The sequence below is a fragment of the Schistocerca piceifrons genome, chromosome 3 (genome assembly GCF_021461385.2).
Source record: "Schistocerca piceifrons isolate TAMUIC-IGC-003096 chromosome 3, iqSchPice1.1, whole genome shotgun sequence".
Taxonomy (NCBI): Eukaryota; Metazoa; Arthropoda; class Insecta; order Orthoptera; family Acrididae; genus Schistocerca; species Schistocerca piceifrons.
The window spans coordinates 506,081,718-506,095,552 of record NC_060140.1 but is presented as its reverse complement, the minus strand read 5'-3'; the positions used below and the strand labels follow the sequence as shown (position 1 = coordinate 506,095,552).

The 13,835-nt window shown below is 42.8% G+C and overlaps 1 protein-coding gene across 1 annotated transcript in view; it reads left to right on the top strand.

The window, feature by feature from the left end:
- LOC124789484 (TWiK family of potassium channels protein 7) overlaps positions 1 to 13,835 on the top strand; it is a 467,723-nt gene that overhangs the window by 351,919 nt on the left and 101,969 nt on the right. The window contains exons 4-5 of the mRNA XM_047256863.1: positions 8,782 to 9,007; positions 13,089 to 13,324. Of these exons, the coding sequence (XP_047112819.1) occupies positions 8,782 to 9,007; positions 13,089 to 13,324 (462 nt within the window). The remainder of the gene's footprint in view (positions 1 to 8,781; positions 9,008 to 13,088; positions 13,325 to 13,835) is intronic.

Here is a 13,835-nt window from a genome sequence, read left to right as displayed (position 1 = left end):
GTGGTCGCCAATGATTCCGCATCATACATTTACAGTCCACGGTCGCTGTCGCTCTACCTGTCTGAGCCAGCGAAGATTGTCCACGGACCAGGAATGCGTGTTCCGTAGATTCACTGCCCCGTGGTTTGTGAAACCCGCTTCATCGGTAAACAGGTAGAACTGCAACGCATTCTCTGTTAATGCCCATTGACAGAATTGCACTCCATGATTAAAGTCATCACCATGTAATTGCTGATGTAGCGACACATGAAACGGGTGAAAGCGGTGACGATTCAGTATGCGCATGACACTACTTTGACTCAGTCCACCCGCTCTCGCAATGTCCCGTGTACTCATGTGTGGGTTCATGGCAACAGCAGCTAACACACCAACTGCACCCGCTTCTCCTGTGACGGGCCTGTTACGGACCCGTTTGCGTGCTACGACCATACCTGTTGCATACAGTTGGCGGTGGATATTTTGCAATTTGCGGCACGTTGGATGCCCTCTGTCCGGGTACCGTTCTGCATACACCCTGCAGGCTTCAGCTGCATTTCGTCGACACTCGCCATAGATGAGTATCATCTCCGCCTTTTCAGAGTTCGAATACACCATGGTCACAGTTCCTACAACACTACACTACCACAGACGTCTGGTAACACGGTGTACTACAGTTGGTCTGCGTGCGGAGACGAATGCAGAATAACGATAGCAGCAAGCGCTACATGCGGACACTGCGACAGCTAGACTAAACCACAACAGTGCACTACAGTCACACTCGTAAACACGGTCGTCATCGTAAACATGTCCCTGCAGATGCTGCTCGCCGACCGTGGCCCGTGTTTGTTACAACACGCAACTGAACGTCGGAGGTTTCAAATGTCAACTTTAGGTTACAATATCTCCGGATGTGATTAACATTTTACAATGCAACAAACGGCACTGATTACGTATTTGTTTATATGTTCAGATGTGCTAACAAAACTAACGTGGTTCCATTTTAAAAAAAAACGTAGGTTTGTGTTAAAAAACATACTTACGTGCATTTTTTTATGATTTGTGTTAAACAATTACACTAGCCCCTCTCCTCACGTTCGGTCTGTGGAATCGGTTCGTCAGTATTTGATGTGGTTTACGAAATATATCCAGCGGTAACGTTAGGTGACTCACCCTGTATATGGGCGTAGGATTTTACCGGCTAAGTAGGCATTATCGTGTGCGGTGATACCACCGCTGTTTCCTTGCATTACCCTCGAATTAAATCAGAAATTCTGGAAGCATCATTTGAACGTTGGTAGACGTGAGTAGCGGAAACAGTGTAGGCAGATGCATGACTTGGACTACTCGCTGGCTCTCGCATTCGTGTGTCATACAGGCTAGCCGCACACCTGCAGTTTAATGCCATTGTCTACACATAATAAATGATTCATCGACTAAATAATCTAAAACAGGTTAGCGGTTTATTAACATAAAAAATGTTGATTGACACAGAAATCAGAGAATAGCGGCCTCACACAAGTGAGAGTTCAAATTGAAGTTAATAACCAAATAATAGCCTATAAAATGCACCCATAGAGCGTAAACACGGAACACGCGTATGCAGAATTTTTTTCTCAAAACATTAAATATCAAATACGGAAAAAAATCTTAAATGTTTACAAGCATTGTTACTTCACTATACTCTAGGTCAGTAGCCGTCAAACTGCGACCCGCGGGTCGCATGCGGCCCGAATTATATATTCTTGCGGCCCGAATTAAATATTCTTGCTGCCCGCGGCTCTGAGGCGTATTTTATAATATGAATCTGGCAATTAATAGCCGAATCCAAAAACTTCATTGTAGTTTCCTGCTTAGTAATAAACAAAATACTTACAGAGGTAGTAATGTTATTTTCATAGACACTTCTGAAAGAGAGTTTAGTATCTACACGTGACCAAAGCCCTAATTGCTGTCAGAATGGCGCGCACTCGACTCTACCAATGTGACTATGTACGTCGGAATCCAATTGTCGACAAACAGACGGCAATCTAAAATTCTTATTCCCAATGTTTGAGGATTTTAATATCACGGACATGGCTGTTCATCATCAGCAACTGCACAATAATTTTATTTGCCGAAGGAGTTACGTGCAGCCAACAGTTACGGATGGTAAATATGGGTTCCTTACCGGTATCGAATATTCATTTCGATTTGCAACCGGTGCTAATATTTACTACTATCAGAAAAAGGATAACTCATAAACCAGTAATGAATAAATTCTTACAGTTTTCAACTGTTGTCCGTACCTGATAACTTCGTCGAATCAAAAATATACTGCAAGAATAAAGTAGGCGTGCGAAAAGTTGGCCGGTCACCTTAGAAGCGAAGCTTGCGGGGAGAGAGAACATAAGGGGATTACTTTCTTGTTTGTCTTCCAGTGCCTCTTACCGATCAGCTGCTACGTTATAAATTTCAGCCATAAATAACATGAATTCGTGAACGCACTTTATAGAGACGGTCTTTTTAAATGCTATATATATTTATAGCAAGCAATATGATATTAAATTAAGGCTGTTGTAGTATAACACAATAAGCAGAAGAAAAATGACACACATTTAGTAAACATTTACGCTAGTGACTAATACTGCATAATACCTTTAAATATAAGTACATTTACTGTTACTAATAAATTAAACATCCGCTCGCACAGATAGCACAACAGTTAGTCCGGCAATTATAGTGACACAACGTCTGCGTGATACCGACCTGAAACAGGGAACAATGGACACAAAGTATTCCGAATGGTGCCGCCTTCTAACGATCAGTGCTTTGAAGTCGACGGCCAACTTATTAGGCCTGTAGTATTGCTAGTTCATTGGGGACTCATAACATGGTAATTTATGTAGGCTATCAAATGGTAATAAGATGCGGCCCGAAGTGTTGCCCCACAATGTCAATATAGGCTCTTGAGGAAAAAAATGTTTGACGCCCTGTACTCTAGGTAACCTGTCAAAACAAACAGTCGCGTTTATCATGCGCAGCGACTTACATAAAATTCAGGAAAATGTTCAAAGTTCACTAGTGTCTCGATTGTCGCAAGCGCAAAGTTGAAGTTCGCACAAGCATCCCAAAATCAGTCACTGAAGCTGCGTTCAGAACGTTCTAAGACCTGTACAATGTTAAAGCGTATGTTTTAGCTCAGTTAAATTACGGTAAGTCCAGCGTTTTGAATCAGGAAAAAGTTAGTGGTAACTGGTGTGAACTTAACAGAAACGTAACCACCAAAGAAATACCACTTGCACTCCTACTCGCACGCATACTACTGAATTCAAGCTTAATAACGACCATCAGTCAAAAAATTAACCCTATTGTCAGGTATACGCAATATATGAAATGATCTTAATGGTGCCGGCCAGGGTGGCCGAGCGTTTCTAGGCGCTACAGTCTGGAACCGCGCGACCGCTACGGTCGCAGGTTCGAATCCTGCCTCGGGCGTGGATGTGTGTGATTCCTTAAGTTAGTTAGGTTTAAGTAGTTCTAAGTTCTAGGGGACTGATGACCTCAGATGTTAAGTCCCATAGTGCTCAGAGCCATTTGAACCATTTGATCTGTAATGGTGTCATGCAGAATGAAGTGGGCGAATACTTTACATATGAGAAGTGTGTTACATAAACTTATAAGAATAAACTTGGCGAACACCCTATTCGCTTGTGGCTTTTTACATTTTACGTAGTGTGCACCATTCGCATAATCAGTAAACCATTAAATAAGCTTTAACTTCGAGTATTCATCATCTTGGATTATTAGGAAAGGAGCCGGGTAACGCAAGCTACCTTCACACTATGCGAACTGTGGAGGACTCAGAGTAACGACGGATGTATGTAATCATATGGACAAAACCGGCTCTAATTTTCTATAAAAGCCGGCCGAAGTGGCCGAGCGGTTCTAGGCGCTACAGTCTGGAACCGCGCGACCGCTACGGTCGCAGGTTCGAATCCTGCCTCGGGCATGGATGTGTGTGATGTCCTTAGGTTAGTTAGGTTTAACTAGTTCTAAGTTCTAGGGGACTGATGACCACAGATGTTAAGTCCCATAGTGCTCAGAGCCATTTGAACCATTTTTTTGGTCTATAAAACTTGTAAGCTTGTCTTAATACTGTACGGAATGAGAAAAATAGTTGAATTTTCGTCTTCTCTTAACTATATAAATAGAACTTGATGAAATCGAAGTCTTGATGATGATCTCCCACATTGCTTCTTCTTCGGCAAATATATATAACAGGTGCTGATACCATGTTTATATTTGATATTCTCTTTAAATAGACAGTCTTGCTCATGATGCCATTTTGACTTATGATTTAATCTCCGATTCAGATATACTTACACATTCACAGTTGACAGATATTTTCGTATATAATTATGATGATTTAAGAGTTCACAGAGATTTAAAAAATGTCTTCTTCCTAGTATACATGACTATGAAGGGAAGCGTCTGCTTCGAGCAGTCAAAGACCTTGCAGAATCTTGTGTTTCAAACTGGAGTGGCTGTTATGGTTTTTGTTTATAGGTTTTTGAGGCAATATATGAGTTGTGCAGAGAGCTTACAGTTGTTATTGGTACTCTTTTATATGAGTATTAATTTGTATTTAATTTGACTAGGGTGTTTTTTTTTTCAGTCTCTTCGTCAACCCCGTGTCTTGAAGTATTTTATTTTTCAGGAGTGAGCTACTTAAGTTTAGTGTTCATATCAGGAATAACAAATTATAAAACGAATTTTGTTGTGAACAATTACGTTGATTAAATATGTTTCTGAATCCAAAAATTACTACGCAGTTCACACACTTCAGATTAGTGTATTTTCTACTTGGGATGGATTTGACGAAAACTAGAGTGTTTCACTGTCTCTGTCTCCTAAGCTTTCGGATGTGACATAAAATTCCAAAATGTAATTTAATTTATGCTTTAATATAACTGCACGATTCGTCACTTTCATCATTTGGTTTGTTACTGGAATTAAAATCGCTGTTGCCGGCCGAAGTGGCCGTGCGGTTAAAGGCGCTGCAGTCTGGAACCGCAAGACCGCTACGGTCGCAGGTTCGAATCCTGCCTCGGGCATGGATGTTTGTGCTGTCCTTAGGTTAGTTAGGTTTAACTAGTTCTAAGTTCTAGGGGACTAATGACCTCAGCAGTTGAGTCCCATAGTGCCCAGAGCCAATAAATAAAATCGCTGTTCCATGTTGTTGACACTCAGAGATTTGGTTACTTGTAATATGTCCTTGGCTTGTTTCATAATTTATGTCTTCTGGATACTTGTGTATTTGCAGATTTTCATCGTAAGCCTACATTGATGGCAGTCTTCGATAATCGGCGAGAGCTTATTTCAGTGATATTATATTTCTTCGAATATAGGCGTTATCAAGTGCCTAATGTTGTCTACTGAAATATCGTATGACTACATTAACTGGTAAAATCTATGTTCAATCGAAATTGTATGTTTGGACTAGAAATTTTTTCGTGAAAAAGCATGGCTATAATGTTAACAGCTAAAATATTTGAATTGCGGGCTCCTCTTGCGCTTACTGACACGTTCAGTTTTCATTTCATTCTCATATTCTAAGATAACTCCAAGTCGTTTTTAGTTATTAATAACATATTGCTTGCCAAAATATTTGTAAGGATAAACATTCGTAACTTTTGCAGTAGTTATCGTAAAATTATGATGTATATTACAATGAGCTCGTCTTATCGCCGTACCACAGTGCTGAAGACTTTGAGGACAGATTCCTTACACCAAAAGAAGAAAAAAAAGTCTAGTAAACATGAGCTGTAAAATGCTGTGAGCACTTGCTCATCTTCGCTACTATCACAAATCTCTTCTATTGAATAAGAGTGCATAGCTCTTAAAGTATGCATTTTAGAGCCCATGTTTATTAGACATTTTTTTCTTTTTTTGGTGTAAGGAACCTGTCTGTAAAGGGAATTTATTTACACCCTGTAACAGGACACAGAGAATGTTCCACTGAACAATCTGAGGCAGGGAACCTGGGGTCGGAGAAGCCAGCTTGAGGTGACATGACATTACTGATTTCTAGCTTATTTACAACTAACTGTGCTGTTTATTTAGATGTATATTATTCATTTCCTGCAAGGAAACAACGAGGACGGGCCTGACTACTAGGAAGTCATGATGTAGGTTTTGTTTACTTTAGTTGTCCATAATGTGAATTAGTTGTATCGTGTTTCCATTGTCCGATACAGAATGTGATACGAATCAACGAGAGACCTATTCATTACTCAGTGTGATTCAGAGACGTGCAGTACAATACGATGGACCAGAACCGGTACAGATCCGCAGAACTCACTGACATGCACCTTCTGTGTGGGGAAGTTTGTTGCAATGCTCTCGCCGCTGGGAGGCTGTACAGGGAACGCTTTCCTAACAGACATCATCCGTCACGACGAATGTTTATTTCTCTCGATCAATGAATGTGGGAGACTGGTTCATTGGAAAGAAGAAACGAGGGACGTGGCAACATGAGGATGACTCGTACACTCTATTTTGAAGGGGTGGTGCTGGAACATGTTGCAGCGGACCCCAGTATAAGTACTCGTACCGCATGTGAGATGGGAGCTGCACATACTAGCGTGTGGCGAGTACTCCATGAACAACAATTATACCCATATCACCCACAATGAGTTCATGCAATGCTTTTGACTGACTTTGCACCAGGGGCCGCATTTTGTCAGTGGTTGCTCCAACAATGGACTGATAGAAAAGATTTCCTCCAGATGGTGCTGTTTTAAGACGAGGCCTCATTTTATCGTGATGATATTTCGGACAACAGTAATAGCTATGAGGAAAACCTGTAGTAGAATGGTTCAAATGGCTCTGAGCACTATGGGACTTAACAGCTTTGGTCATCAGTCCCCTAGAACTTAGAACTACTTAAACCTAACTAACCTAAGGACAGCACACAACACCCAGTCATCACCTGTAGTAGAGATACGTCGTGAAGTAAGTTTTGCTGTGAATATCTGGGCCGGAATTGTAGGCGACAATCTCATTGGGCCATATCGTCAACTTGGCCGTCTGAATGGTCACATGTACTTGAGGTTCGCCGAAAGAAGTCCACCTGAATTGTTTGAGAATGTACACTTCGATGTTCGTGAGGGAATGTGGATAGAAAATGATGGTGCACCGCCTCAAATGAGCGTGGATGTCCGCAAGCATCTAAGAGCTGTGCGTCCTGGTCGGTGGATTGGAAGGGCGGGGTAGGGGGGGGGGGGGGGGTTCCTGTTCCGTGGGCTGCGAGATCATCTGACGTGAATCCCCATAATTATTTTCTTTGGGGACATCTGAAGTCACTTCTCTATGAGACCTCTGTGGATACGGAAATGAAATTATTTAACAGAATTGTAGCTGCTGTGATGTGAGTCGAAACACACCAGGGATATTTGTCAGGTTGCGTCAGAATCTTGTTCGCCGATATCGTGCTTTGCATTGAAGTTGATGGCCGTCAGTTTCAGCACATTTTGTAAGATACAGTACAGATGGTACGTCCACTGTGTCAGTTACGGAATTTACAGTTCACTGTAACTAATGCAAATAAAGTACACGGCTCAAATGGCACTGAGCACTATGGAACTTAACTGCTGAGGTCATCAGTCCCCTAGAATTTAAACTACTTAAACCTAACAAACCTAAGGACATCACACACATGTATGCCCGAGGCAGGATTCGAACCTGCGACCGCAGCGGTCGCGCGGCTCCAGACTGTAGCGCCTAGAACCGCTCCGGCACCCCGGCCGGCAAAGTACACGGTAATGTGATTTTATTCCCTTTATCTCCTTAGACTGATTTCTCCGACCCCAGATACCCTGCCTCAAATTGGTCAGTGGAGAATCGTCTATGGCCTGTTAAATTTTTGCACGCTCTTACGGAAACACACTGTATGTCTAAAGGCAGCATCATACATGTGATTGTTTGATATTTAACAAATAAATTGTAGCAAAAATGACGCGCTTTTGATATATGATTAAAGCGAAGCACATTGAAACGGCATGCTGTCGTGGTGCTCAAATTATAGTACAGAAAAGTCAGAGACTTTTAACTACCAATATGTAGCTCCCCATCATTTTTTGTAACAAATCATACCAAAAAAACGGCGCGTTTTTTAGAGATTTTCCCGAACAGCTTGTATGAATAGCACGATGTTATAATATAAAACCCGCCAAATACGGAGTTAAAATCTATATGACTGAATCCAATATGACGTTTCCTAAGTTTTGCTGTGAATCTCATATCCCACTTTCCTCTCCACGAGACAAAAATTCAATTCGGTGGATTTTTCCTTTCGCTTTTCACGATGTAGTGGAACGTGAAATTCTGCGCTGTGACGTCACTAGACTGGAACAACTCCTCGTTCGAGAATGCTTTCACGTCGCGCGAAAGAACGCCCGATCGAGTGCACACCGCAGCTCTTAGCGCTGCCGCACAGGTGGCTCTGGTGCTTGTATCGATCTGCGTTATATTAACATAACCTCCTCTCTTTCCATGATCTGTCACAGGCAGGAAGGAAATCGCTGCTGCTCCTACTATCCGTCCAGGTTGACGCAGAGGTTTTTTGCCATGGCGCTTGCCGCGATACTTCTTTCGCCTCTGCCCTAAAAACGGCTATGTTTCAAACGCTTTCATCCTGTTTCTACCGCCCGACGGGCCATACGACCAAGGTGACAGTCCCGCATCTTGTGATAGGCTCGATTCAAATAACTGACTCATTGCAGAGGTGAATCAGAACTTTTGTGATGGTCACCACGCCCGCAGGAGGTGCTGAGCTCCTGGAACACGGCTGGCGGTGGCGCCGGCGGCGGCCTGCAGATGGCGGGGCGGCGGTCGCTGACGGCGCTGGCTGCGGTCGCCTTCCTGCTGCTCTACCTGGCGGCCGGCGCCGGCATCTTCACGCTCTGGGAGGACGAGTGGGGCTTCCACGAGGGCTTCTACTTCTGCTTCATCACCATGACGACCATCGGCTTCGGCGACCTGGTGCCCCGTAAGTGACTCGCCCACCTTATTACCTCCTGTAACTGGGGCAACCGAAATTTGTGGGTGACTTGCTGCAGATACAGGCACATTATTGCCCATCAGTTGACCAAATATCATAAAATTAAATCACGTGATGCTGAGGGAATCAGATCAACAATGAGACACTGAAAGTAATTGGGCAGCAAGATAACTGACGAAGACCGAATTAGAGCGGACGTCAAATGTAGACACGCAATAATCAGGAAAACGGTTCAGAGAAAGAGGAATTTAACACCCTACATCGTACAATACCTGTTCAAAAAGATTTCGGGCTTGCAGCCGGTTGTCGTAAACTTCATTGCACGATATTTCGGCTGGACAACTGCCAGCCATCTTCATGTGAGCCGATCGAGGACTGACGAAGACGTCCTCCGCTCCAGCTTACATAGTGCGCTGATAGTACTGCCGCGCATGCGTTACAATTGCGGAGACAGAAGGGCCATACCGCTCAGCGGCAGCGCCCTCGCTGGTGGAACTGCAGTACTCAGCTCCCGTCGGTACTGTCGCTGGCCGCAGCTATCGAAGTCTTCTGGCGTCTTCGTCTCGAGCAAATTTCGGAGATGAAAGGATTCCATGCGTTATTCAATTGGTAACCACTGTCACGGTTCATTAGATTTCCCGCAATGCGTATTTCAACTGATTTTTTGATAATGGAGTGCCAAAGAATGTCGAAATACGCATTGCGGGAAATGTAATGAACCGTGACAGTGGTTACCAATTGAATAACGCATGGAAGTCTGTCATCTCCGAAATTTGCTCGAGACGAAGACGCCAGAAGACTTCCACAGCTGCTGCCAGCGAGGGCGCTGCCGCTGAGCAGTATGGCCCTTCTGTCTCCGCAATTGTAACGCATGCGCGGCAGTACTATCAGCGCACTATGTAAGCTGGAGCGGAGAACGTCTTCGTCAGTCCTCGTTCGGCTCACATGAAGATGGCTGGCAGTTGTCCAGCCGAAATATAGTGCAATGAAGTTTACGACAACCGGCTGCAAGCCCGAAATCTTTTTGAACAGTTGATTCGCCGGAAAAATTTCAAATTTTACATACAATACCTGTTAGAAAATCTTTTATCAAAGTAAACAGAATTTGGAAAGAAATTGATATTTTAGAGAGCCATCATGATGTACATAATTGTTATTTAACTGTCCTGATCGCAAAGTGTTTTGAATGAAATTATTGGTTTGGGCTATGCAGTAACAATCTTCAGACCATTAAAAGATTAAAAACGAAGACAGTAGTTATAACAAAAACTCTGTGTATCTCTTATTCTGCTGCGCTGCAACAAGTGATATAACATAAAAATAACACGAGTCAAAACTGTCACGCATATTTCGGCCAGTTACATACTCGCGTAGGATGCAAGGCGATCCTAGAGGTCATCAATGAATAAATAACGTAGAAATAATTATACAAAGTAGTTAAAACGAAGTTTATCTAAAAGTACATATCTTCAAAATATTTTCAGTTGCATATAAAAGGGAAGATTTTTAAAACATATTTAATGATATGGAAAAACGAATTCGTTTTCTTGCAGTTTAATGCTGGTCAGTATCTAACAAAATGGTAAAAACTGGTCATAGAAATCACTCTAAAATTAAAGGCATAATGATGGCTTTACAATTGCTTTAATAATGGGAGAAGAACTGCGAGTAACCTGCGCCGTCTGGCGACGACAGCTCCACTTCACTGCCTTCCCAGTATAAATCATGGCATGTGTTATTTATTACAATGAGAGGCTCTTGTAATTAACTTATTTTCGTTACTTCGCGTCCATTCCTGTTTCATTTTTGTTACTTAATGTTTTAATCAAAATATAAACTGGAATATGAGAAACAGGACAACATGCACGTTTCCGAATATTATTCCGTCTTCATCCATTATAAGACCAGTTTTAGAGCCATCACAATTTTAGGATAATTTTTGTAATCAAGTTTTATTTTTTGGTCATTTTGTTAAATTTTTACCGGATTTAAACTGTTAGAAGAGGAAAGCATTTCTCACATGACGAAACCTTTCTCTTTTTTTTTTTTTTTTTTTTTTTAAAAAAAATCTAGCTTTCTTATACACAGCTGAAAATATTTTAAAGATCTGTACTTTTAAATGCATTAGCGACGTCTAGGAGCACTTTGCATCCTATATGTAACTGGTTGATCCATGCGTGGCAGTTCTGACTTGTTTTATTTTTACATTTTATGACAGACTGAAAACTACATTGTGTTTTTGTTATAACTACTGTCATTTGTCTTTAATCTCTTAATTCAGTAGGTAGTGATGTACCTTCTTTTACTTTTATTGTAGAGTTTAAAGATGGCTGTTGCATAGTCACAACCTGGTCATTTTATGCGAGAAACTTCGCGATCAAGATTATTAAATGCAAATTATTTTATCGAGGCATTTGTCTGGATGATACGGAAGCGAAACGTGGACGATAAACAGTAATGGCTAGAAGAGACGAGAAGCTTTCGTAGTGCGGAGTTACAGAAGTACACTCAAGGTGAGGTGGCGATGAGAAACTAGAAATCAAAAGGTGACGCTGCCATCGACCTGAGTGTACATTGCAGAAATAAACAACGTTAAGTGGAGGTTTTCTATCTTTTGGTTCAAAAAAATGGATTTTTTTAAATTGCATTTTTGGATCCATAAAAGTGTTTAGAATCCACTCCTGAAACGGAAATGTTGGTTATTCGCGGTCGAACAAAAAAATGCACCTGCCTGAAATCGGCCTTTTCCACGCAACAGTTTTGTTTTCGGGAATTTTGACTTTCTAGGCGCGAAAAATTATTCTATGGCTTGCCCATGACTAAAACTGATAAAGTGATCAAGGATCTTATGACATACTACGACTTGGCAATCCGACGGCATTCCAATTCGGTGGAACAGACGAGGAAGGCAATTTGTGCAACGTATTTCCACAATTGTGATGACCATCCACAACACCAAAATTGTCCGGCTGGGGAAACTAGTTGGTGCAAGTGGCGCATTGCAGAGGCTACCGGACACCCGGACGAATATCAACAAGCCCAGCCGCTCTCCAAAGAAGTTCAAAAAGTGACTCATCCGATCTACGAGGCTCTCTCGGAGGATGAGCTATTGTGTCGGTGCTTGGGAGGAAACACACAAAATTCAAATGAAAGTTTGAACACGTGTGTTTGGAAGTTAGCCCCCAAGCATTTGCATTCAGGTGCGAAGACTGTGGAGATTGCGACTTTCCTGACAGTGAGCCGCTTTAACGAAGGGTATTCAGCAATTCAGAAGACTATGACAAAGATGGACGTCAACCTGGGACAGTTCGCCAAGCATTCGGACGACCACCGGATTCAAGCGGCCGAAAACCGCTTGTCACCGGCCGTACGAGCCGCTCTGGAGCAGCGCAGGATAGCCCAGATGGAGCAGAATGCCATCTATGAGGAAGAGGAAGGACTAGTTTATGGATCCGGAATAGTAGATTGAACATAAGTTGCATAATATTGCATTTATATGTAGTCAAAACTTCAAACCCGTTTTTCTCGAAATGACTTTTTTTTTATCACGCGGTATGGTAACTTCAAATCCACTGATCCGATTGACATGATTCTTTGTTCCCGACGAAGCTAACTAAATTGTCTAGGAGTTGTACCACTTTTATTCCCATCCATCGACTATAAATATTTTTACTTGGCCGACGAAGTCGAAAAATCGATGAAAAAACCCTATTTTTTCAAATGGCCGCCATTTTGTTTCCTATGGTCCAAATAACTTAAGCGAGGTACAGTTCCTAAAGAATCGTAAATACTTCGCTAACGTCAACTCAATTTTGATTTCAGACGAGCCGGCTGACCTGGGACATACCGCGCGCGGAGGTGTACAACGAAATTTTGTTTTGTTCCGACGGCACTTCCGCCTTTGATCTTAGACATTTCCGGTCAAAAAACTCCAGTTTCTAGAGGGAATATCAAAAAATATTTTGACCAAATTTGACACCGATATCTATAACACATCCCGAGAAAAATATTCTCAAAGAAAATGCCTCCCCTTAATACCGAGCAGTGATGAGTGGACCGTTGCTGGCAGGCAAGCCCAAGTACATGCTGCTGTGCACGCTGTACATCCTGGTGGGGCTGGCGCTGACGTCGACCATCATCGAGCTGGTGCGGCGGCAGTACGCGCAGTCGTGGCGGCAGCTGCAGGCGCTCTCCGGACCGCTGGCGGACGCGCTGCGCAGGATGGGCGACCGCGGCACCGGCGCCATCGACGTCAACGCCCTCTCCAGGATGCTCACCGTCATCTCCGTGCCCAAGGGGTTCAAGGTGCGTCCGCGCACACCACACGCGCTTAAATTTCTAGACCTGCAACCGAAAAATACGCCATAAGCAGCAAATCACACTGGTAGCTCACGGTGTCCACTTTACTAAATGTGTGTTGTTCTATTGCGGTTGTTACTCTAGTGTAGCCTTCGGTAAACTTAATTGGCTTATTCTCTCTTCCTGAATTTTAGTCCACACTACGTTTTTTACGACCAGCCAAGTACCTGGCAGCGCCCGGTACGTATTTATTTCTATTCTATTAGTCTATTCTATTAGTCTCCTCCTCCTCCTTCTCATTCTCCTCCTCTTCCTCCTCCTCCTCCTCCTCCTCCTCCTGCTCTTCTTCTTCTTCTTCTCCTCCTCCTCCTCTTCTTCTTTTCCTCCTCCTCCTGCTCTTCTTTTCCTCTTCCTCCTCCTCTTCTTCTTTTCCTCTTCCTCCTCTTCTTCCTCCTCCTCTTCTTCTTTTTTCCTCCTCCTCTTCTTCTTTTCCTCTTCCTCCTCTTCTTCTTCCTCC